Raw genomic sequence first — 25,413 nt, 5'->3', positions numbered from 1 at the left:
TGTGCATTTTGATTTATGCTTCGCATTTGCTTTTGCTGCCATGGCTGCAGTTGTTGTGCTTCCTTCTTCAGTCGGCTTGCTTTTCAACTGGCTACAGTTTCGTTCCACGTGACAATCCACAGAACACACGCTTGGCTGTCCTCGGGGTTCCCCCCCACAAAACAGGATATTGGATTGTAAATAATGAACATGCCTAATATTTACGATATTAAGTATTTGCGGCCATGACGTTCTTCCGAGTAGATTGGGGGAAGTAAAATCACTTTTAACATACCTCACACCACAGGAACATCTGGCCATCTGGCTCAACAAAATAGGGACTATATTTACTATTGTCTGAAGGGGGACATCGAGCCCAAAATCGGCTTGATTTATTATACTTTTGTTAAGCTACATATACTGTATGTTTGCCGATGTTACATGAGTATACAAATGTCACCTCTTGTTGTACAAACACTGGTACTGCCATGTCATTAACATTATTGAAGACTGCGGTAATTATACTGTCAGTCAGATTCCTTCCCCTTTCCTGGATTTAACGTAACACAAAGATTATATATTCTATAACACCGCCAAATGTGGAATTCTTCTTCATTCAAGAGCAGAAATGGAGGATCTCCAGTTTCTCCATGGGGAGTCGATATGGCCACCCTTCATGCCTCCACAGGCGGGCGAATGTTGTTCTAACAAATCCCCAGATGTACCTTGCTTATTTTCCTCTTTCTTTTTCTGTGAATCCGTTTCACTTCTTATTGTGTTTTATTTTCTACCCATGAAAATGCATCTTTGTGGCTGGCAGAGCGCTCATTGCCTGCCTGTCTTTGAACAGCTTGCGTGCCCTGGGCCTGTCCCAGACGCCATTCCTTCTTTTCTTTTCTTTTTTCTTTTTTTTTTGCCTGCCTCTCTTTACACTAGTGATGAGCAGGTTGTTGCCTCTGAGCAAACTCCAGCACAGAAATCCCGGGAGGGAAGAAGGCCAGGAAGGAGCATAAAGATATGATGCTATATGTGAAATCTCGGAGATGGATGAGATGAGACGTGAGCATACGAGGCATTACAGAGCCGAACACACAGGCAGGCACACACACAGACCTGCAAACTCCTCGTTATGAGAAGTGGTTATCATTATCTTTAACTCAATCATAGTGCTCGTTTTTGCTGCCCTTCTTTAATGCCACATTTTTCCTCCGCACATAACAAACCTCATTGGTTGAATGAAGCACATTTGTTGGATGTGATTCAGGGAGCACTGCTGGCGGTGGCTCTCCCCTTTTTGTCGTAAGGGAAGGATTGCCATTGGGTTAATTTATCTGCAGTGCAGTGTATTGATGGAAAAGTCATATGGGCGATAAATCCTGAGTGGTTGTTACAGCATGAAATGATAATAGCGCGGCGTAGCATTCTCCTCAGCAACCCAAAACAAATTTGTGGGGAGACTCACTCTGCTCTTATACGAGCAAACAAAACTGCTCCTGATGCAGCAGTATGCAAATACTTCTATACGCGTGTTCCTACATCATGTCAAGTGATAAATGAAGCCAATAAAACTGAAATTCAGCTGAGTGCGCTTACGACTGCACACAAGGTTCATCCAGTGTTTTTTTATGTTTGTGGGATGAGCCCTCGTCCATGTAGAGGAAGTGCTATCCTACACCTAGGCTCATGAAGTACAGTTCAAACAATAAGAAAATCAATAAAATGAGCCATCAACAGAAAAAAACTCATCATTATTTTAATGAATAAAGATAAATATGTGTCAATCTGGGCCTATTAAAGCCCCTTTAAAAATGTAAGTATTTCTATATAACCTCAAATTATTGACTAAAATAATATGATGAACAATATATTAATAGTATATCACTTAAAAATGTCGCTCAATCTGCTTTTTGTAACACTGAGTAGGTGGGGTTTGATCTCATTTGATTGACAGTGCAGGCTACTTCGGCATACAACACACAAATGTTGTCAGGTTTTGATTCAAATGTTGCTCCACTTTGATTGGTGCACACAAGAACGTGACGTCATATTTTACCAGCTAAGCCCCTCCCACTTCAAAGCAGTGAGGAAAATCAGAAAAGACCCCCACACAAATACAGAAATCTTACATGTAAAGTGACCAATTGGAGGGCTTTTGGTCAGATATTTAGTCATTATTTAAGAATCATTCATTCATTCCTTCATCCATATTAAGCTCACTGGAGAAAAAAAGTTTTGGACTGTTGTTCATATAAAACAATCTAATTGAGAACACCATAAAGAGTTTTCAACACATGTAACAGACATTTTGTTAACATGTTAATGGTAAATTTAGTATCAATGAAAATATTAACAGATTATTATCTTGATTTTAATATTGTTAATCCCGTAATGGAATATTTACTGGGATAGACAAAGTATGACATTGTAAAAAATACTCAATTTATATAGTAATATATAGTATTGACTGGCAAAGTATCATCATTACTTGTTTGAGGTGCATATCATTGGATCATTATTATTATTCATTAACAAGTAAGAAGCATCAAAATGATGTCACCAGTCATAATGAATGAAATGTTGGTGAGTTAAAAGTCATTTCCTCTGAAATCCAGTCGTACACAAGTATAAAGCAGCACATAACTAACATGACTTTAATTGTATGTGATTACAGTATGTGACTAAATATATAACACTGGGTTTCCCTTTGACATTACAAATATTACTGATGTAATATTGTTTTGTTTGTCGTGTCTTGTAAGCCCAATTCCTCGTATTCCTTGTATTTGTAAACCTACTTGGCATCAAGCTTGATTCTGATTCTGATTCTGATGTGGTCTGGGCACCTTTTTGTGCATGACACGATGAAACCAACCGACCAACCAACCAACCAACCAACCAACCAACTAATTGACCAACCAACCAACTAACCAACTGACCGACCAACCGTGTAGGTTTAGCTCAGCTGGTAGAGCAGGTGCCCCATATACAGAGGCTACAGTCCTCGTCGCACTAATCACAGGTTCGACTCCTGGTCTGCTGATCATTTGGTGCATGTCACCCCCCATTCTCTCCTTCCCACATGTCCTGTCTATCTTCAGCTGTCCTAGCAAATGAAGCCAAAAAATTGTCTTAAAAGAAAAAAGACTGGATTATTAACGATGCTAATGAAGAGCAGCACACTGGCTTTTCTTTGTGTGCTACAATTGCACTAAATTGTAGAAGCTTAACAATTGTCTATTCCACACGACTCTACAGTCCATGAACCTTACTTCCTGGTATAAAGACATTCACTCTGAGGTGGGATTACTCCGCCTGAAATCATAAAAGTAAGCCACTGAGCTGATTCCCATTTCCCCCAGCAATCAGCTGCTGGATCTGTCCTGCCTCGTGATCCTCTCTCAACAGCACTGACCTTGACGGATTGAAGCGACATGTCGACATTGCGACACACGGGCAGTGGCCTCGGCACACAGGTTCTGTTCAAACTCTCCCTCCCGTCCTCCAGAGATGAAACTCAATCATCGGTAAATAGAGCCGCGGCAGCAGGTAGGAGCAGTGGGTTTCCACATAGCTGATGGTGGGGTGCCATTTTTGGATGTGATTGCCCTCATGGGAGACAGGCCATCCTTGTTTCAGTGTATAATGCTGCGGCCCAATAGGGGGCAGCTGCAGAGTGAAGTCCAGCAGCTCCCCTCAATGCCTGTGACTCATCCATATCGGCAGAGCTGGCCAGATTATTTCAATTAGCTCCAACAGGAAAAAAAAGAACACCATGCTGAGGTTGTCGCTGAAAAAAGGGGCAAAACGGAGCACACTGCTGCTTTGAAGGTCATAAACGCTTTTTTCTTTCTCTGCTTTATCAAAGGTAAGACTGAAACAGGCCTGTGATGTTTGTTAGACAGAAAGAGCTCCCTCTAGAAGAAACGGAAATTCTGCATCGACAGGAACAAAAACAGAAACCGGAGAACATCAAACAGATTATCCCTGCGTCCTTATTTTTTTGCAAGAGGCAGAAAAAATGCAATTAAAGACGCAAAAATTAATATCCCTCACATGTGATCTGTAATGAATATTCTAAGCCTTTCTTAAAAGCTGATGCGTATTCTAAACATACAAATGAAAGAAATAGATTTCAGTTTAGGCCCTGGATTGTAACGGGAGGAAATTTGCAACACAAGAATTAAATTAGACACAGCAAATTAATACTAAAAGCCATTCTGCTTTAAACTATGACTCTGGGATCAAATTAGATTCATAAAAAACAAGTGAGACTAACAGTCGTTGAGGGGATATTGTGAGGCAGAGAGAAGCCGATATCTAAATGAATGTTAACGAGCAGAATCCAATTCAGGAGCTGATTGCCTTGTAAGCAGGCAGCCGAAAGCGCGCGGGCGCAGGGTGGAGCAGGGCAGGCGAACAGAGGAGATGCACGGCATAATAGCCACTCATCTATTCATGGTAATTGTGTTTCCCTACTACAAGGACTGGTGGACCTTTCTTTTGCTCCTCAGGCAGTGGACGGGATAGAGGACGGAGGGGTTTGGGGTTGTTAGAAGAGGATTAAAAAGGATGCATCATCCGTGGTCTCCCCAAATGGCTGCTCACGCTCAGACCTCTCGACCTCAGGCTCTCTGGTAGCTTCAACGCACAGACTTTAAAACAGGCCAGCCTCAAAAATAGCAACCAAACAACACCAAACTGAGCTGCTCAAAGAGGTAGGATTACGGCTGTATATAACAATCAACTTAACACATAGTTAAACCTTAATGAGTCACACAAACTTGACTTGTGTCACTAAAAAAAAATCAGTTTGTTCTGAAAAGAGAGCAAATAAAAAAACAACAACTCTTGCCTCTAACCTTGTTATAGCTTGAATCCCAAAATTAAAGGGCCACTCCACCAATTTAGTACTGTGCTTTCACAGGAAAACATTGACATATTATCACCATGAAAAGTTTGGCCACTGGCAATCCATGTAGCCTTGGCGCAGCATTAGTATTTATTCAGTCAGCCGACTGGAGTCAGAATACATACGTCTCTTTAAGGTCTCAACCAGTCTCGGAACCCATCTGTAATCGTCTAACAACAATATAGCCTTTAGGAACAGCTGCGCATTTTTTGGAGCTTCCGGTGAAGCGAGTGGTTATTTAGATAAGCGATTAGGCATTATGGCAATTAAAGCAAATCTTGTCCTGGTCCTACATATTCTGTGTTCATATGCATAATCTGTTTATAGAGATAAGGTCCAAACAAACCAACTCCTGAGGGAACAATCTGACTCTCTAGTTTACTAAACTGTCCTCTCTATTCTTTAGCTGGTCGCTAACTTTGCCTGTGCGTCGCTTGGTGCTCAGCAAGTAGCGCATAATCGAGCTTGGAATTAACCTAATGGCCCTTTTCCACTGAAATTAGCGCGTTGACGCGTGTTTTTCAGACCCAGGAAGACCCGCTTATAGATGCCAATTGTCTGTTTTCCCATTACCAGTGAAGTATACTCCTTTTGGTCTCTTTTCTGCTGTGTCACCGCCTGACGTCACAAATGCGCCGGAGACAGGATTAAACAGTGAAGATGATACGTGGTTAGGTCTTTATTGTATCTATTACTCATTCAGTGTGTTTTTCAAACCCAGCACCGACAAATGTGGAACGATGTTCGAGCGCTGCTCGGACGGAGACGGGCGGAATTTGCAGCTGAGATGGCGAGGAGTCGCAGAAGTTACCGACGGAGCACAGCATCGCGCGGAGATTGGCGCGTCGACCCGGGTTTTGTGTTCCCATCAATGCCGATTGGAGCTGAGGTGTATGCTAGTGGGTTTAGTGACCAGTGGGAAAGGGGCTTAAGACACTCAAATGCTGTCGAGCTGAGGTTACTGGCATAGTTGGGTTATAATTCTTTCAGACACTCTGCATGTCGTCATTAAATCTAAATATATATATTATATTTTATACTAAACATGATCCAACTGTGTATTCGTCTCTACTACATTTCCCAGTATGTAACACAAGAGCAGCCTATGTTAAATCTTCCTTGCATGTTAAACTGCTGCATCGACTGTATAAAACTCCATGTTTCCAGTTTATGTTAAAATGTTCCTCCCAGCCTGTTGTAATATAACGAGTGAATTGACTCAGAAGACATGATGCAGCTGTTTTCACAGGCTGATTAGCATTCAACACGACTAGTCATTCGATTTTGGCATCATCGAAAAATTTGTAGAGTGGCCCTTTAATCCTTGTTTAGGTTCTGTTATCATCACATGTGGGGTGAGTCTGGCTCTCACCTGTTCTAATATGGTGTTGATCCTGTCCACCTCGCAGTCAATCACGTAGCGCTTCTCCTGCCTCCTGTCCATCTCCTCAATGATGCGCTTGAACTCTGCTGCATCTGTTGTGCTGCTAACGGAGCGAGCGGTCACCTGCCAGTTGTTGGCTACTGCTGCCTCCATGATGGCCTGCAGTATGGAGAAACCTAGAGAGAGGGGGAGATGCAGAGAGAGAGAGAGAGAGAGGCCCAGAGGATTAGACACAAAGGAGAAACAGTTATGCAAGAGCTGAGTGGCCGCTAATTTATTCTGGAGAGGTTTTTGCTTGAATCCAAAGGTTGAAAGGCCATCTCATTACAATCTAAAATAGCATCCCAAAGAGTCCAAGCCCTCTAAAATATTGTCTAGAGTCTAGACTTTGTGTGCCAGTGTGCATTTACATTTGCATATTGAGAAGGCAATATCATAATGAAGTGAAAGGACAGGAATCGTATCTCCATATTATTAAAAGATCAGCGGGTGATGTTATTGCGCTTGGCATCAATTAAATTACGGCGTTTAGCTTAGCCACATGTTAAGTTTGACAGTGCGGTGAAACACAGCGCGGCCGGAGTCTCCTCGGAGGATCGTGCCAACTCGTTTAAAGATAAAGACAATGAAAGATTCATCCAGGCCAGTGGTAAGAAGAGATCATTACCCTACCAGAAGAATGGAGAATGAGCCCTTCTAATGATTAATTCACACGTGAAATATTTTCATTTAAGAGAGCGCTCAGAAACACCGTGGTCAAATCACACGCCGCAGAATGAGTAATATAGTCCTATTTCTGCAGGGATAGATTGCACGTAGCACGAGCCGAAATACAAATGGCTTAACTCCCCTCCGATGTACAGCGGGCGAGAGGGAACACGAAGGTTATTAATGAAAATCAAGCACACTGCTGGTGTTTCATTAAGCCACGGACAATGCAATAGCAAACTGTTTGTACAATAAGCCTCTTTTCCATATCTCTGTTCATTTTTCATCCTACGTCACACTAAAAAGGGAGAGAACAAACTCGCAGCAGCAGCAAATTCTGGCACACATTCAGACATATATTTGATAGATACCATGATCATTATCGTTGCATGTGATTTGGTATTATGCAAAGTGTCAGACACAATCTGCAGCAGTGGGCAAAGTAAACATTCGTCATATACTTTTTTTTTTTACTCTGAGCCATTTATCCTTACAAGCTTATCTCAGTGAACCGGCTGCAGACAGCCAACAAAGCCGGCACAGAGACCAAAGACACAACAACAACAGCTCTAACAAGAAAACCACTTTGTGACTCTCTTCATTTCTCAGCTCCTGCAATTCCCTTCTTTTCCATTCCATCTGAATGGTCAAGCAGCGTTTTTTTCCTGATTTGTAAATGCTCTGAGGCTGCTGCACCGTGTGCGGCTGCACTCCGGCAGATGATCTTTTGGCGAGCCGCACAGCAAGGAGCGAAACACTGACGCACTGTGTGTCATCTGTCCGGAGGAGCAGTGGCATAATGCCTGGAGACATCAGCCTGCCAGACCTCAAGGTTATCTTGCAACCTGGTTATCAGGTCACATCTCGGAGGAGTTCGGCCTCTTGTGTACAAATGTAACCTGTAGCCACTGAGTTCAGACGTTGTGCTGAGGGCATGTGAAGTACAAATGTAGCTGCTTTGTGCTTCAGGGTTGCAGAACTGCTTATAAGTAGAGAGGAAGTAAAACACTATAGGCAATAAAGAACCAGACGTAGTGAAGTCTGAAGGCGTAAAACCTCAAATATACTTGGATTTTTTATCTGGACAAAAGCCACAATGTTACTCTGAGAGAAAACGTCTGAAGTTTTTTTCATGTCTCATCATTTTTACATGAGCGCCGCGGCAGAAGAAGAATTCTCTCATGCACCATACCTTCTCACATCTCCGCTATACCTAAAGCAAAAGATACAGAGTGGAGGCTGGAATAACATGACTGCATTATTCATTTTCCTCAGGCATATGCTCAGAACCTCACCAACTGCAAGCCAGCTGGATAGCATGGCAGGCTTCCCAGCAATAAAAGCTTCTCACATTAAGAGATGTCATGCAGATTAACTGGGTCAAAGTGGTCTCTGTTGGTTTGGAAACTGTCGGGAATATGGTTAGAAAAGGTAAAAAAAAAAAAAAGCCATTGAACCATTAAACTCGCAGTAATCGCATTGGATGTACAACATGCTATGCATATTGGTTAAAATAAAAGATATTTGTTTCAGGGCTGAGATCATTCAGTCATGTGCTGCTTCAAAGACATAATAACATGCAACAGAAGATTTGAATAGCAAAAGGAAATGCTCACAGGGAATCCGGCTCGAGTATCTGTAGTGTTCTGTCAAAAAGAAATCTGTGCATTTTCATTTGCCATCTCTGAGGTCTGAGGTACGAGAAAATCATGAATTATACCAACTCGTACGCAAAAGAAAGGAAACAATGCCCTGTCAATCAGATTACAATCACACAGGGCTTTTATTTTGAAATTGCTGATTTGTGCGGCACTCTTCTCCTCGTGCCGCCGGCAGACCCTGAACTGTTGGAACAACTGGATTCATTTAAGATTCACAGAAGATTCCACGCCTGCCTAGTTTTACATTTGTATGGAAATTAAGAGATGGAATCAGGTGGTGGTAAATAGTTTGTCCAGGAATGGATTACTTTTGCTCCTGGTTCTTCTACGGTCAGCAAAAAAAGTTTAGTGATTCAGCCTTCAGAATCCAATCTGAACAAAAGCGCGACTTAATCTGACAGCGGCAACAAGACTGATCGACCTCTTTTTCATATCTGCCAGTGAGTAAAAATAACACATGATTTTGTTATCCATGCTTCTCTGCAGAGATTTACCTCTGCCAGTCACCTGTCTTGGACTAGAGTTCATATCAGCTTCAGCAAATCAATGCCTTAAACCTCCGACACAACACCACAGACTCTCATAAACGCTTTTGTTAGCGATATTTATTTCCAACATGGAGAAAAGCTATAAATCCCGTTCACCTCTACGCCTTCAGGAGCCCCGCAGCTGTGTTGCATCTAAAAATGTAATACAGTCACACACTACATAAATTATGGAAGACAACAACGAGATTTCCTTATCACCACCTATAAATCCCCGCCGTACAGATGCAGCAGCTTCTGCTGATCACGCTGCTCAGAGCTAATCATGCTATGGAGACAGGCAGAGTTTTAACATGCTGTCATGTCACAGCTGCCAGTCACATCATGCACTGTAAACGTAAGGGCTTACATACAGAGTCGCATAGTACATTGTGAATATTCAACATGTGGTATGTATGTTTGTTCATATTCATAGACCTTATTCTATACTATAGTGACAGTTTCTGGTAGGGCTGCATGATACTGGAAAAAAGTGACATTGCGATTAATTTTTGTTCTCCGTTATTTATTGCGATATAAAAAAATACAGGGAATTATATCAGATCAATGCAGTGTGTTTCATGTCCATATAAACAATTAACTATCATATTTTATTTGGGACAGAACTCCTCTAATACTTCTACCACATTTGGTCAAGTGACAGTACAGTTGGAGTTGCACGTGCACAGTGACGTGTGCTTGTTTACAGGCAGGTGATGCAGATTCTACAGCACAGCAGTCAGTTCACTCTGCTGTGGTGAAGAGCTGCACTAATGTGATATCAGATGGACTTTTCCTGTAGATTAATCATGGAAAACCAGAAACTGGAAAGTTTTCGTTTTGCACTGAGCAACAAAAAAGTAGCAGGTTGACGTGTGTCAGTAAATTTACTTCACTATCGCACGTCCTGTGATGTGCAGTCGCACATGCGCACATTGCAATTGTGATTGTTGAACGATTCATGGCGCAGCCCTCGTTTCTGGTAGTAAAATTTTCTTTTGATTTCTTTTCTTTTAATTTCTGCCGTTTGGGATCTCTCAATCAAAACAGTGACAAAACTAAAGTGAAGTAGCATGGGATCATGGGAATTGAAGTCCTCATTTATAATATACCACAACTGCTAATACAAATCTTTGTGATGCGACTCAGGTAGAAATCTTGTTCAGGGACAAACTAATTAAATTTTTTCCAGGTTACGTTTGGTCATGTTTGATTAAGTTGTGTTTTTTTACTCAAATAAAATGTCAGCAAGTTGTGTTAGCTAACACAACAAGTTTGCTATGTTCTTTCTCCCCACTCTGAAGACAGGCAACCAAATGAAAGGCACTGTTACCTTGAATAAAAATATGTTATACATTGTGTTTAAACATTGTTAGAAACATTTGAGACAATGTTGGTGTGCATCCTGGCAAAATATGTAACATAGGGCCAGTCATTTTTTAGAAACTTAAATGTGGAATTGTTACGGATCATGCCTTTAATGCCTTTTTATTGTCAGATCTCAGTGTGTGAGTGTGGGTGGAGACAGGAAGTGAGTATGCGCATGAGTTGCGTGAGTGAACGGGAGAAAAGTGTTGACAGTAGCTGTAAGAAATAACAGACGTACTGTACAGTTAAGGCTGTGTGTAATAAAGCCTACGACTCCTCATGACTCAAGCTAGGTTCCCGTGTCTTGCTAGCTTCTTGCTGCTGGCGTGTTTAAGTGACGGGAGTTAGCCCCAAAGCTAGCTACAGCTTCGGCCCTGGAGCAGAATGATAAGTCTCCCCTGTGCTCTCTGACTACGGTCGGGACGCTGAAGCAGGAAAGATTAACACATTATTATTGTCATCTTCCTTATTAATTAAAAAAATATTCTTTAGCACAGTCTTAAGAGTATCCTGCTATCCACTAACATACTGTTTGCATTTTAAATAAAACCTTTAATTCGTTTCAAGTAAGTGAAGCAACAGGAGATAAATAGCACAGGGGAACAGTGTGTTGCTTATTATTTATAGACTACCTTATCTCTCAATGCACTAACTTGAGTTAGTTTCTTTTAAGTGTAGATACTTTATTATACTATTAGTTTGTTCTCTTTCCAGTCTATTTTGTTTATTGCAAAAGTGTTTTCTCTGTTCCTCAGAAAATTAAGTGCTGCTGCCCTGTAGAGCAAAACAATATACTGCGAGTTGTACTCCTCAGTGCACACAAATACAAGGCAGCATCGTGGTCATTGCCACCCTCACAAACTGTATACAGTGCACGAGAGAAATACTGCAGGTAATAGTCTGGTGGTGTAATATCGCAGAGAAATATAAAGACTATTCCATTTCCAAAACAGTGTTTCTTGTGTCAAACACTGCCAAGATTGAGTTCAAAGTTGAACAAAGTTGATCTCAGGTTCCTGTGAGAGCCGACGGAAGATGGCACCTGAGCATAAAATGCAGGCTTGAACATGAATGGACTGAACGTAGCTTAATGTGCACAGAGGTTTCTTTTATACTTGATTAGAATCAGTGTTAATTTTTGCAGCTATTTTAGATTTAGTCTTAGGCTTAAGATGAAAATGATTGTTAGTTTTAGTCACAATTTTGTCATTTTTACCCTTTACAGTTTTAGTCGACAAAAACCTGAGTCCAGTTTAAGTCAATAAAAAGCCCCACATTGTCTGGTTTTTACCTGTTTTCTTCAGGTAAAATTAATACTTTAAATTTCAGCAGATCATCCATACAGTAAAAGAACAATAAAGACACAGCATCTCAGGAGACTGGATCACTTTTTCATGCTTGGTTCTAACTTTTTCATCACTCAATTTTACAGTCTAACTGAAGCAGGCAGCCGGTGAACGCTCCTTTTTGTGTGGAGGAGGCGTCAAATGACGCGTAAAACGCCCCTTTTTCTGTGAGCGCACACAAAGCCGGTAGCAGAAAGCCTGGGTTAAAGAAGTTTATAACCATCTTCGTGATACCCGTTATTCCTAACTGGTGCTTGAGGCTTTAAAATATCATGGATTTTGAACGTCTGACAGCCCACCACGAACATTTTAGTCCCGTCTCATCTCGTTAACGAACACAAAACAAACGTTTTGTCAGACTTTTGTCAATGTCTCGGAATGTCTCGTCAAAAAACAGCCGAACATTCGTCGTCCAAATTTTTGTTAATGAAATCAACACTGATTAGAAAAAGATGTCTTTTTTTCTTTGGAGCCAAATGACCAAAACATCCTTCTCTGTGTTTTAACTGAAGACATGTTACCTAGTGTCTTTACAGAAGTATAATTAAAGCTTCAGTTTTTGAGACTACAATTGAAGTAGGCAGTGCTAATACTTCCAGGAAGGAAGTGTGATGTAACTGCACACTGGCGAAACTATCACAGAAAGTTGAGCGGTCAGAGGGAGCTCTGTGCCTGTGGGGTAACGGCGAGGGCAGGGCTGCGAGTGTGGGTGGCAGTATCTTAATGCATTTTTTGAGTGGTGTTTTGAAGCTGAAACGGGCTGTTAAGTTTCTCCTTAATCTCAAACACAAACTGTGTTATCCTCTGAGCAGTGTATAAACAGCTGCGATGGCTGAAAACTCAATTATTTCTGCATTTTCCTTTAAATCTGTATCAGAACATTGCAGAGTCTGCTATCAAAATCCCGGCGGAGTCTAATGACGCTCTGTGTGCTTATAAATCAGAGCTGTTGCGAATGAGATGTTGTGGCAGCGCAGCATACAGCGGCTGAGTGAGAGCTGCGGTCCGCTTCTTCGTCTGTGAACCGGATCTTAACAGGATGAGTTTTGAAGCGTCACCCGTGGCGGCTCAGCAGTAATTGAATTGAGTTGCATCTAATCTCATTGCCCAGCTCCTTTGGTTCCCTGCCTCTCATTAGGGTACGGTGCAGAGTGTCACAGGCCTCTCTCTCTCTCTCTCTCTCTCTCTCTCTCTCTCTCTCTCTCTCTCTCTCTCTTCCTCACTTGCCCTCTCATATCTCACAGCTGATCCGAGCTAACGAGGCAAATCAGAGAGACCATATTGCAAATATCTGGATGCGTACACCTCGGTATTATCCGCAACTGACTGTCAGCTTTAGAGCCACAACTGCACCGCTTGCCTGTGTAACACTGTATCATTACAGTGAATCATTTTTGGTATTACACTAATCCACAACACTTCAAGTCTAATCTACTAATGTAATCAAAGAAATATAAGTATATAAGTCACCATAAACTTCTCTTTAGTTCTCTGTAAATAAAGGGCACCACAAACAACTGACTCTGCCATCTAAAAGCAACAAATGGCACAAAAAACACAAACTGAACTCATTTCTGCAGGATCAGAATCTGAAGCACCCTCATGGAAAAGAAGAGATGATCGTTGAGCCAAGAGTAAATGTGGCTACTCTCCTCTCTAACACGCCAATCCTCTGGTAAATGAGGGTCTGTGGCCGGCCCGAAACGCCCTGCTGAACACTGTCCAGAATCTGAGAGGGCATCAGAAGCAACTGGATTGAAACCACAGAGATAATGGCTTCACTTATAATTGTGGGGTTTGGATGATACCAAGTTTAGGACTGAACACCCGCAGAGAAAGACCTAAAGTGAACTTTGCTGATATCGAGGGGATTCGCTTGCTGCCCTTTGTTGCTATTGAAAATATTTCCTTGAAGCGTCAGTTCACCCGAACTACAAAAACTACTACACTACAATTTATATCTAGTCATTTATATCACTTACTTAGTTTTATTGTCCCATGTAGATATGTTTTTTATATCCATCTCTGAAATTATAAAAATTCAACTCACTGCTGTGATTGGCCTGACCTCAATAAGGTCGGATGGAAATCTATCTAAACTTCAGGTGGAGCAGATGTACAGTATCTGCCACAGAAAATAAAACATAAGCTCACAGATTTGTCTGCTTTTCAGAGTTTGCAAGTGAAAGTCAGGAGCACAGGTCATATTATTAAACAAATCTTTTTGCACCTGCAAACCAACCCTTTAACACTGCAGTAAGCAAACTGCCAAGTAGTGCATAATTAAAACGTGTGCATGTTTCAAAGGTTATCCTGGTATATTGGATGCTTGTTAGTACATGTATCAAACAGAGTTAAGATGAGGGTGTAAACGTCAGTTAAGGACATATTTAGTGTGTAGTAATAGAGCTGTGAGCAGTTGTGCAAATGTGTATGAAGATTTAGGAAAAGGTGGTACAAGTAAGGGCTGCGCGGTGGTGCAGTGGTTAGCGCTGTTGCCTCGCAGCTAGAAGGTTCCTGGTTTGAATCCCGGTTTGCGTGCCTTTCTGTGTGGAGTTTGTATGTTCTCCTCGTGCATGGGTTCTCTCCTGGTACCCAGCTTCCTCCCACAGTCCAAAGACACGCCCATTAGAATAATTGCCGACTCTTAATTACCCGTAGGTGTGAATGTGAGTGTGTAAGGTTGTTTGTCTCTATGTGTCTGCCCTCTGATAGACCGGCGATCAGTCCAGGGCCTCTCGCCCAATGACAGCTGGGATAGGCTCCAGCCCCCCCGCGACCATGAACAGGATAATTAATGGATGGATGGTACTAGTTAAGAACTTTAAGTCTGCAAACTTATATCGAACCAAACTTTTCACTTTATCATGTTATAGTGTGTAATATGGAATAGGACATCAGGTCAGAATGGACTAAAATGTAACATTTCCCAGCTTCCTGGACTTCTGACTTCACTGGGTAAATGTACAAGAAACTTTGATTGAACTTCCTTAAGCATGCGTCGGTACTGTAAATCCCAGCAAACTGAGAAGCCTGGGATCTTGGAGCATGACAAAACAGCCACTACAAAGAGGGCGGACATAAAATTACAGCCGAGAGCATCCTCAGCGTTTCTAAGCTGTCAGGCTCTCACTCTTCATTATCCGCATCTCTATGTATGTTCTAATTCACAAATATTCCCAGAGATGCTTCGTCTCTATTGTCTTTTGAGGAAGCCTAAATAAATACTTACAGTATTTAGGGCCTGGTGAGTGTTTGCCTGTGGGCTAAAGTATGCTCACAGGGCTCTGAGGATCGCTCAGTGTTTGTGCAGGGGAGATCAAAGTCTTGGGCTGGGAGAGGAAGAAGGCTTTTCCACTCATTAGTCATCTGGCAAAGGCCCACAATTTGTATAAAACAGGCTGTGGTTTGCTGCAATTAGATGACCTGTGCTCCCGACTTTCACTTGCAAACTCTGAAAACCAGACAAATCTGTTGGCTTATGTGTTATTTTCTGTGGCAGATGCGTCCGCCACCCTTGAAGTTTAGACAGATTTCCATCCGACCTGATTGAGGTCAGGCCAATCACAACTGTTCAATCAAAAATGGGGCAGGTATAAGTGAGTTGAGGGAAATTCATATGATGTGAAACATTCTGAATCCGCTATCACATCAGTATTAAACAAACTGGACTGCAGTTCAAGTCACGTATATACCCAATCATGTCATGTCAAATGTCTGTCTGTAATATTAAACAGGAAGCCATAGGAGCAGCATATTAAACTAGCAACCTAGCCTAGCAGCCTACCGCTACTTCATGGCTCTCATTGGTTGTAGCGTCGAGAGGCATTTTGGTCTGCTCCCGCTGATAACACCCCTTAGAAATTGAAAACAAACTGAGATGTTCCAGACTAACTGCATTTGCAAATTGGTATACAAAAGCAACAAACAGGCAAAGTGCAGAGAAAGTATGGTGGTTGATAAGGAGCGGGATAAGAATCTCTCTGCAGCTGTGGTAATTGAGGTGCCTTTGAGGAAAGTGTTTAACTCCTGACAATAAAACAAGGAAGAAAAGATGGACTCAAAAACAGCTCCATTCAACTTCAGTAATTTAGAGGAAGAAAAATGTTATAGCTGGTGTTAAATCAGCCGGAGCTACAGTATGAGCTCCTCCGCTCGTCCCTGCCCAGGGGAAAAGAAGGCTTTACCTCGCTGGTTGAGACGTCGACTTCAGCAGGAAACGAATGCCAAAGTAGCCCAAAAGTGTGTAGCCCAGGCTTTGATGTGGCGTTGCAGGCCTATAACCAAAACAGTTTCACTGCCAAGTGTTGTCCTAATCAAAAAGACAGCGCATGTCAAATCAAACAGAAGCAGCATGCTGTCTGTATCTTTACAAGTGCACACACGCAGGAGGGAGGAGAGTGGCGCTTTTTCACTGTGAAAATCCACCCACAGACATTTCAGAGCTTCTCCATCTCTCCCCGTCTGTCTTTGTTGCCCGGTCTCTCCCTCGCTCACACTGCGCACTGTGAAATATCAGCGCATATACATGGACGGGCATGTGCTCTCACGAACACACAGAGCTGTGTGTGTGCTTTTGAAGGGATTGATCAAGTGCTGCACAAAACTCTCAGGGCAGCTTTGGATGATCAGCGGAAGAAAAAAAAGAGAGAATCGCTTTTCATGACAAAAAAAACAAGGCAAAAATATTATTTTACCCTTGTGGTTACTCTTGAAAATGACATATACATTTTATTTGTTGTTTCTGCAAACAAATTTGCCCTGTGACATGCTGTAACATCAAAACAATCAACCTCTCGAATGGCTGCTTGAAGCAAAGGCCAGGACATTCTGTTATAATGAAAAAAGAAAAAAGCTCCCAGCAGTAATTTCATGGCTGCTGAAGCTGCAGTGGGTAGGTGGTGAAATGGCTTTATTCCAGGTTCACTTAAAAGAGGACACTAAGCGAGAGCATAGAGGTTTATTGTGTGCTTATTGTGACAGACGATGGCTCTCGTATCACTTTTTTTAAAGGCGCAGGTGCTTGACTTGTGGTTTTCAAGGGGTTACTGAATTACAGCGGGTGCCTGTGCAGGTTTGTATATTGGGATGTCACTTTGCCACTGATACCAGTTTATGTGTGCAAAATAAAAGGAGAGAAAATGCCACTGATGCATAGCTTCGTCCATATTTCTTTAATATTATTTTTTCCTGTGCATTTTACGGCTTCTCTGATGTGCCCTTTCTTGTCAGCGTGTCCGAGCTGATTTACTCTCCCGATGCATGCATAATTTAGTTGTTATGAAGCCGGCGTGAAGGAGAGGGCCACTAAAGCACAAGAGGCATATGTGTGTGCGTGTAAACTCTCAGCTGGGTGCAGCCGACGTGCCATTATATTGGCTGTGATGAGCCCACGGAGCCAAGGGAACAAGCTGCAGTCTATGATATAGACATGGCTGCAGCGGGGAGCCGGCATTCACACTTATTATCTCACATTGTGCGCACGGAGAATAAATCAACAATCGTGGGTGACAATATTGCACTTGACTAGAACATTATGTGTGTGAAATGTGTCAGAATGGCATAAAAATGACTTGTCTAACAAATTGAAAGCAAAAAAAAGCAGCTGATGGTTTTTAGTGTCACATAGAAAAATATTGCGTTCCTTTGTCTGACAGCTGCAGAGTAATGATGGTTGAAAGATAAAAACGACAGAGACGCCGCACATGAAAACATGTCAGCACACTTCTTCCTGAGTGGGTCTGTGGAAGAAGAAAGCCAGAGCCATTTCATGCCTGTCTTCATGTGTTTAATCACAGGAGTTTGGACTACCCTTAGTGCATTTGGTTGTGTATCACATCTCTTGATTTGTTCTGTTGTTTACAACAGTAAGAGCAATGCCAAACAACTCCAATCAAACCAAAGGACAGACTTGGTTTTGCCATCAAAGGCATGCAGGAGAGCAGCGGGAGGCATTAATTATTTGACTCTTTTAGCGAACAAAGGCAACTGTCTCTGGATGGCCAATTAGAGGGATTGCTGAAGAATAGGGAGCAAGGTTCACTCTTATAACAGTGTATCTGACGCAGCCTGATTGCCCCCCCAGCCCCCCCTCCTCCCTTCATATCTGTCTTTCTATGTTTCCATCTACAGTAGCTTGGCAGGATTTAGAAGAAACGAGGCTAACTATGTGCGGTCATCCAATCCTCCCATTCACAGGCCTATTGGCCCTGCTGGCACATCGCGCTGCCAATTGTGCCAGGCCGGAGTTATCTTGTCTGCCTGTGTAACAGCTGATCAACAGAGGCTGTGGTCGGTTGATGGTGTTTAATACGGAGCCAAGTGGTCTTTGATTGATGTAGCGACAATATTATCAATCTGATGGATGATTATTCACATTCGAGATGAGTTGCAAATAATTGTGCCACACATCCACTGGAATTAGCAGCCATTATATATTCAATAACTTACTAATTGAAAATGAAATAAAATCTGTAAAGTCTGAATGTGAAATCCACGTTAGTTGCACATTAACCCTTTACAATACTAGCAAAGGATTCTGCATCTCTTGTTCTGAGCGTGCTCAAAGCCCTAAATCAATCCTACAGTTTGAGACATTGGCTTCACTGTTATCTCATGCGGCACAAATGCTGCACAACACAAACACGCATCACACAAGCAGCATGTCAGCAGTGTGTACATGTCCTCTGTCAGCGTCACTCTGGTTCCACTCAGTCATTTTTGTCAGAGACAGTCAACATCTTCTGACGGAGGAAACAGGCCCTCAGCAGACAACAGGGAAATATTGTTTCTTTCGTTCTCTAAGTGGCTATCTGCTTGGAAAAGCTCACAATTCATTTGTTTCTCCATCCATCCATTTTCTGTACCACTTATCCTCTTCAGGTTGTTCCTCTTGAATGTAAAATAACAAAACATGTTTGTTTTTTTTAGATGTATTTTGCCTTTTATGCCTTTATTAACAGAGAGAGGACAGTGGATAGTGTCAGAAACATTGGGAGAGAGAGTGGGGATGACATGCGGGAAAGGGCAGAGGGTGGGTATCAAACCCAGGACGGCAGCATTGAGGACTGGGCCTCTGTATATGGGAAGTGCATTTTAGCAGCTGAGCTAAACCTGGTGCACCAACAGCCTTATTTAAATAGGGTTAATATGTGTATTAAAGATACAATCTCAGATTTAAATTTTTGTGCTCTTCAGCACCTCCCACTGGCGATAATCGGAAGTCATGAGAGCACTCGTCCCAATTTAACCAGACGTCTGCAGCTGGCTCCCTTTGTCGTGGTTCTAACTCTTTCACTTATTGTTGAAGTTGTATCTGTAGTCATCGATCTTTTCTTTGTTTGTTCAGCCATAGTAAATTACTGTTTACTTGCAATGCTTACAGAAACCGGAAGTGCAGCTGCTTAGCTCCGCCTACCCTCTCTGGCAGACCAACCACTGCTGGCTGATGGAAAACGCGTCACTAACTGGGCGCCGCTCGTGATTTTATCTGTGAATGTCGCCACAGACACCCAGTCCATAAAAATACGATATAATGCAAATGCAAAGGCTTTCATCATAGGCGCAATCACCATTGTGTCACCTCAGTCGGCGATAGATAGTGACTTAACAGACATTTATTTCAATGAAAATCTTTGAGATTGTTACTTGACATATTTATTATGACTTTATTTCCTGATTATATCTAAGGTGATTGAGTAGCTTCTGGGCATATTTCAAATGAGTAGTGTTAGCTTGAACTACTGCACTCGAATATTTGACTGCGGAAAGAACGGAGCTATATTTCTGCATTATGGCATTTTTTCCTTTTTCCGTTCATCAATTTATTTGCATTTAAAAACAACAGAAGTTATCATGCTTATAATGCGCGAGAAGCTCAAATGAGCTTGTTTGATTTAGGTTTAGTCTCAGACTGTTTTCTGGGCGACAGCTGCCTCAGTGATAATGAATGAGCCAGTAACTTTCTTTTAGGAAGTTGATCTATTTCTCTGGAGGACAGGTTTGTTTTCCTTCACTTTCTTCCCGTTTAAAGTAAAACTTTGAGCTCTTTCTTATGAGATTTCCCATTTTTCTTCTGCATTTGAACCCAATATCGACATTTTAACAATAAAGGCGGCAGACAATTGACTGAAATAAATATTTTATAAATGCCTGCATACAGTAGGTCAGAATTAGCACATATTTGCATGTTTCATTATCCGCTCTTTTCTTTGTGGTTACACATGCCGCAGCAGCCTCTAATGATCAATACTGTACATGTGCCTTATTGTTACAGATAAGTCTGCTGAATTGGCTGTGCTGCAGTTGGGGTCATTGCAAATATTGACTGAGTGAATGAAACAAATGCCCTGGAGGCATTCTCAGACTGAATGCTGGAAAACAGCTTCCACCTGGCAGATTTTTACTCAAAGAACATTCGACTTCCTGGTGCTGTAATGAGACTTTGACATCAGCCACTATTTCAGCTGAACTTTAAACTGTCAGCGGTTGAATGATAAAAGTAAATAGCTGTGTGCTTTCTGTGCTGCAGATACGTGTTGGATCATTTCCCACCAAACCATATCCCATTCAGAATATTGATCGGTGAAGGAAATGATGGAAAGGGACAACAGGAGGCTGCCATTGTTCTTAATATATCATCAGCACGTTGGTGGGGCGATATGGGATGTTGTAAGGCAGGTTGAGATCCAGGGTCTCACACCATCATGGAAAAAAGAATTGGCTGCTCCAGGTCTTACCACAAAATGTCACTGGCTTTGCTCTCTGCTGATTGGTATTCACAAAATGTCAATGTATAATATAAGTGCTCTTACGCTGTCAGAGGACTCAATCAGTCATATTTATATCCTTGTTCAGATTGTTTTATTTTTGTGTCTTTCTGCTCAGTTCAGGGTTCACGGGAATGTCTCCAAAATAAAATGACAGGGAATAGGAATGACACACAAGTGACCCTTTGCTAAACCCCTCCCCCAAGCAGCAATTGTTCAATCATAGCTTAGCAACTGTAACTAGGCACAGCAGGCTTGACAAGCTTTAGATTTAGAGCCGATTTAATGTGTTTGGATGCTGGTGTCTCTTTATAGCTTTTCCAAAACCAAAAAAACAAGATGAGCAAGGAGCACATTACTTATTCCAACGTACAAAGGTGAAATATAACCATTCAAAAATCAAATATCCACTATGTGTTACTCACCCACAGAGTGAAAAGGATGCTATCGCAGTTTAGCATAACATTAGCGGCTTAATCCAAATCTTAATTGGATCTGGGGAATTACAATCAAGCAACCCTAATGTTACCTCATATAGCAGAGTGTTTGCCTAACACACTCTCATCCTTAGGCTTTTCTCTTCACTTTGAATGTGAAAACACGGACGTGTGTGTCACATAAGCAGATAAACTGGACAATTTAAGAACAATTTATTTTAACTAGCTCTACACTGCAATGCAAGATGCCGTCTTATTTCCTTGTCATCTACATCAGCTGCTAGGGATGCTAACCTTTTACCTGAGACATGTTAGCTTTAGCTTTCAGTAGAATAGCACGTATGCAGCAACCATTCACATAATTGTATGTAAATATCAAAAAGTCAGCCAAAGAAATGTCAAAGTCATATAGCTTATGTTAGCTTAATTAGCTAGCTAGCTACAGCTAAATAATCGGCTGTCATTTCAGCTGGCAAATTAAACGTATGAGTAGAGATGAGAGGCCTACTTCTGTCTACTTCTCTGAAAAAAAATAGGATGATTGTCAGGGGTTAATGTGTCACTATTTTAACTGTAAACCTGCATATTGTACATGCTAACAAAGCACCTGTAGTTATTAGCATAATTCATCTTTCTGTGACCACTTTGCAGCACTTAATAAAGGGAGAATTGTGTCTGGTGTTCAATGACAGCGGCTGCTGGCTTAAATGTTGACACTCAGGAAGAAGGGATATCAAAGAAAGCTTAAACCATATAGGGAGGACGTATACAGGGATGTGAGAAAGAGAGGGAGAGAAAGAGCGACTCATAAATCAAGTAGAGGTGAGATTGCTGAATCAGGGTTGATTGTGCCTGGGAGAGACAATAAAGCCTGTAATCATCTGTCTCTGCTGCACAGACCTGGCAATTATCTGCCCATACCTGACCGCCTGAACAAAAAGGCCAAGATCCATCTACCTTCACCCTACACAGCTGGAGATTTTTAAGGGGAAATACATCTACTGACGCAAACCTAAAGGATGAAAAAAATAGTATTGGTTGAAGAATGAGCATTGAGTTGTTTGGTGGTGATTTAAAATAATAATTGGTTCAAGATTTGTTTGGATCTTTGATCTCTCTACACACACGTCTACTCACGCATGCATACCCTGTCAATATATTACATTACATTACATTAATTTGGAGTCTGCATTTGCTTTCAGTGCAGTTCCTCCATCATACCGTCTTCTTTCAGATGTCTGATATTGGCATTTAGGGAACAAATTTACCTCCATTTCCCTCCAATACATCTGAGCCAGAAGCATATGGACCATTGCTCTCTGACTGAAAGCACAGCACTAAGGCTTAAAAGCATTTTTTTTGCCAGCCAATAACAGAGCCAAATGAATAGTGTGGTTGTAATTAATCTTTTCTATTGACTGAATAAAACCTCTTTGTGGAACCCAGCCAGTGAATATGCTGTGTTTTCTCTCCCTAATTGGAGAGTTTGGAAAATAATTGCAAAGTTGCTTCTAGTATTGTGGTATGATAAATGCTTTTATCAAACACAAATCGCAAGGCGAAAAGGCACTCAAGGAAATATTGCTACAAAAATATAGCAACAGGTGCTTTTTTTGTTCATTTACGGCTTATCTCAGCAAAAAGTAGAAACCTACCAGAAGTAGCTGCTCACAGGGATGTATTGTTAAGGTTTTTGCTATATATTGGGGTAAAGATTATGTACGTTTAAGCAGGTTTTCTCGACATGTCAGCTACATTTTTTAGACAATGCAAGCTCAAGAAATCACTGTAGAGCAATAACACATTGGACTGCAAGACAGTGATCCTTCATTGACTTTCAACTGGGTGACCAAAGCAGCGTCACTGAGAGTGAACAAAGAATTTAATAGATGAGTGATCCCCAAGCAGTGGTAGTTGTTCCCCAGGGTATTCTTTGTTTGCAGTTGCAAGAGGGTCCATGGAAAGACTGTTGAGTAACTCAATTGGTAAAAGAAATATACAGCTATATATTTATGTTTGGAGGAAAATAAAAAACCCAAAATATTGGTGAATTGGTGTGATGCTAATCTTTAGTAGATTTAATGTCAGAATAACAAGTAAGCTAATAGCTAGCTACGATTAACTGCACAGTATCCTGCTCCCCAAAATAACACCTTATATGTTAAGATTGCATAAAAACCAGTTAGCAATGGATAGATGGTATAAATAGTTAGTTATTAAAATAAATGAGAAACAGTTGGAATAGTAAGCTAAATGTCATGGATGAATTATTGAAATTGTTTGATAAATTTGAGTAATAAGCAGCCAAAATAATTTGCTAGAAATAATGATTATAGAGTTGAAACAGTTGACTAGAAGTAATGGTTAAATACTAGCTAAGAGTATTGGATAGACAGTTGAAACAGTTAGCTAAAGGTATTGGTTAGACAATTTGAACCGTTAGATACAATAATTAAAAGTTATCTAGAAGAATTAGAAATGCAGTTGTAACAGTTAGCTAAAAGTCTTGGATAGACAGTTGTTACAGTTAGCTAAAAGTATTGGATAGACAGTTGTAACAGTTAGCTAAAAGTATTGGATAGACAGTTGTTAGCTAAAAGTATTGGATAGTAAGTTGTAACAGTTAGCTAAAAGTCTTGGATAGACAGTTGTTACAGTTAGCTAAAAGTATTGGATAGACAGTTGTAACAGTTAGCTAAAAGTATTGGATAGACAGTTGTTAGCTAAAAGTATTAGATAGACAGTTGTAACAGTTAGCTAAAAGTCTTGGATAGACAGTTGTTACAGTTAGCTAAAAGTATTGGATAGACAGTTGTAACAGTTAGCTAAAAGTATTGGATAGACAGTTGTTAGCTAAAAGTATTGGATAGACAGTTGTTAGCTAAAAGTCTTGGATAGACAGTTGTAACAGTTAGCTAAAAGTCTTGGATAGACAGTTGTTACAGTTAGCTAAAAGTCTTGGATAGACAGTTGTAACAGTTAGCTAAAAGTCTTGGATAGACAGTTGTTACAGTTAGCTAAAAGTATTGGATAGACAGTTGTAACAGTTAGCTAAAAGTATTGGATAGACAGTTGTAACAGTTAGCTAAAAGTCTTGGATAGACAGTTGTAACAGTTAGCTAAAAGTCTTGGATAGACAGTTGTTACAGTTAGCTAAAAGTCTTGGATAGACAGTTGTTAGCTAAAAGTATTGGATAGTAAGTTGTAACAGTTAGCTAAAAGTATTGGATAGACAGTTGTTACAGTTAGCTAATAGTATTGAATAGACAGTTGTAACAGCCAAAAGTATTGGAATACTTAAAATAATAACAAAAAATAAATAAATTGTTAAATACTTGGTTAAAAGTATTGGATGAACTGCGGAAACGCCAATTAGCTAAAATGAATGGGTAAATTGAGGAGAAGGTGAGAATTTCTCAGTAGTACAAATGCAAAAATCCTAAACAATAATTATTCAATTGTAAATGTTCTAACAATATTCACTTTTATGTGGCATCCAGTTGAATACACACATTTTAATTGTGATAGGTGGGATTAGTAAAGGGTTTCTTGAGCTTGAACGTTCGTTTTTTGCAGTTAAATAAGCAAATAACACAAAATAATACAAAGGAAAGTTGTGAGTCAATTTTTTTTTTGCTTCACAGCCAGAGGGTAAAAAAAAACATGTACCCTTGAAGACTATTTTCCCTTGTCACTCCTCCTGCTTTACCCTGCAGTCAGTGTACGTATTGCCAGGGGAGCTGCACTACCTGATAAGCGGAGGTAGAGGCTCTCTGACACATCTGTCTGCTTGATGAGCCAAGTGTCAAAGCCCCCCAAAGTGCTGGATGGAGTGCATCAATAAACGACTTTAATCCCCTCCTGGGGCCAATGTCCTCCCACTAATAAGGGATCGTCTTACACCACTGGCAGTGAGGAAAGAGGTAAAAGTGGCTTGGCATGGGCCTTGGCACGGGGATGTACTGTACACAGGGAATTGTCTGTACACAGGTAACAGGGTGTAAATCACACGCGCCTGCTGTTGCCTTAATTGCCGCTCTGAATCGGTGTTTGGTTTCCTCCTCCTCACTTTCCCTCCCTCTGTTGCCCTCTGTCCCCCTCTTCTCTCTTTAAAGTATACATCTATTTGTCATCACTCTTTCTCTATCTAACACCTCTTCTGTTTTTGTGTTTAAGGCTTTTTTCCCCTCCTCCGCTATGTGTCCAACTGTGCCCCAGACAGTCTCACTTGTCAGACAGAGGAGGAGAAGCAGAGGGATGGGGACCGGTAGCTGGGCAGTACTGGTCGTTCTGAAGGACGTGTGGGTTGCTAGCATCCGCAGGGAAGAT

At 41.2% G+C, this 25,413-nt stretch overlaps 1 protein-coding gene across 2 annotated transcripts in view; it reads right to left on the bottom strand.

The window, feature by feature from the left end:
* The window catches only part of LOC138598552 (glutamate receptor 3), an 89,908-nt gene that overhangs the window by 38,242 nt on the left and 26,253 nt on the right, over positions 1 to 25,413 (bottom strand). For both annotated transcript variants that reach the window (XM_069670349.1, XM_069670350.1), the window contains exon 4: positions 6,261 to 6,448. In XM_069670349.1, coding sequence (XP_069526450.1) covers positions 6,261 to 6,448 — 188 coding nt within the window. The remainder of the gene's footprint in view (positions 1 to 6,260; positions 6,449 to 25,413) is intronic.

Source organism: Semicossyphus pulcher, unplaced genomic scaffold (genome assembly GCF_022749685.1).
Source record: "Semicossyphus pulcher isolate SPU_LCO1_2020_fin unplaced genomic scaffold, fSemPul1.0.p SCAF_2, whole genome shotgun sequence".
Taxonomy (NCBI): Eukaryota; Metazoa; Chordata; class Actinopteri; order Labriformes; family Labridae; genus Semicossyphus; species Semicossyphus pulcher.
Note: the sequence above shows the minus strand (reverse complement) of the source record. Positions and strands in the feature narration are given on the sequence as shown.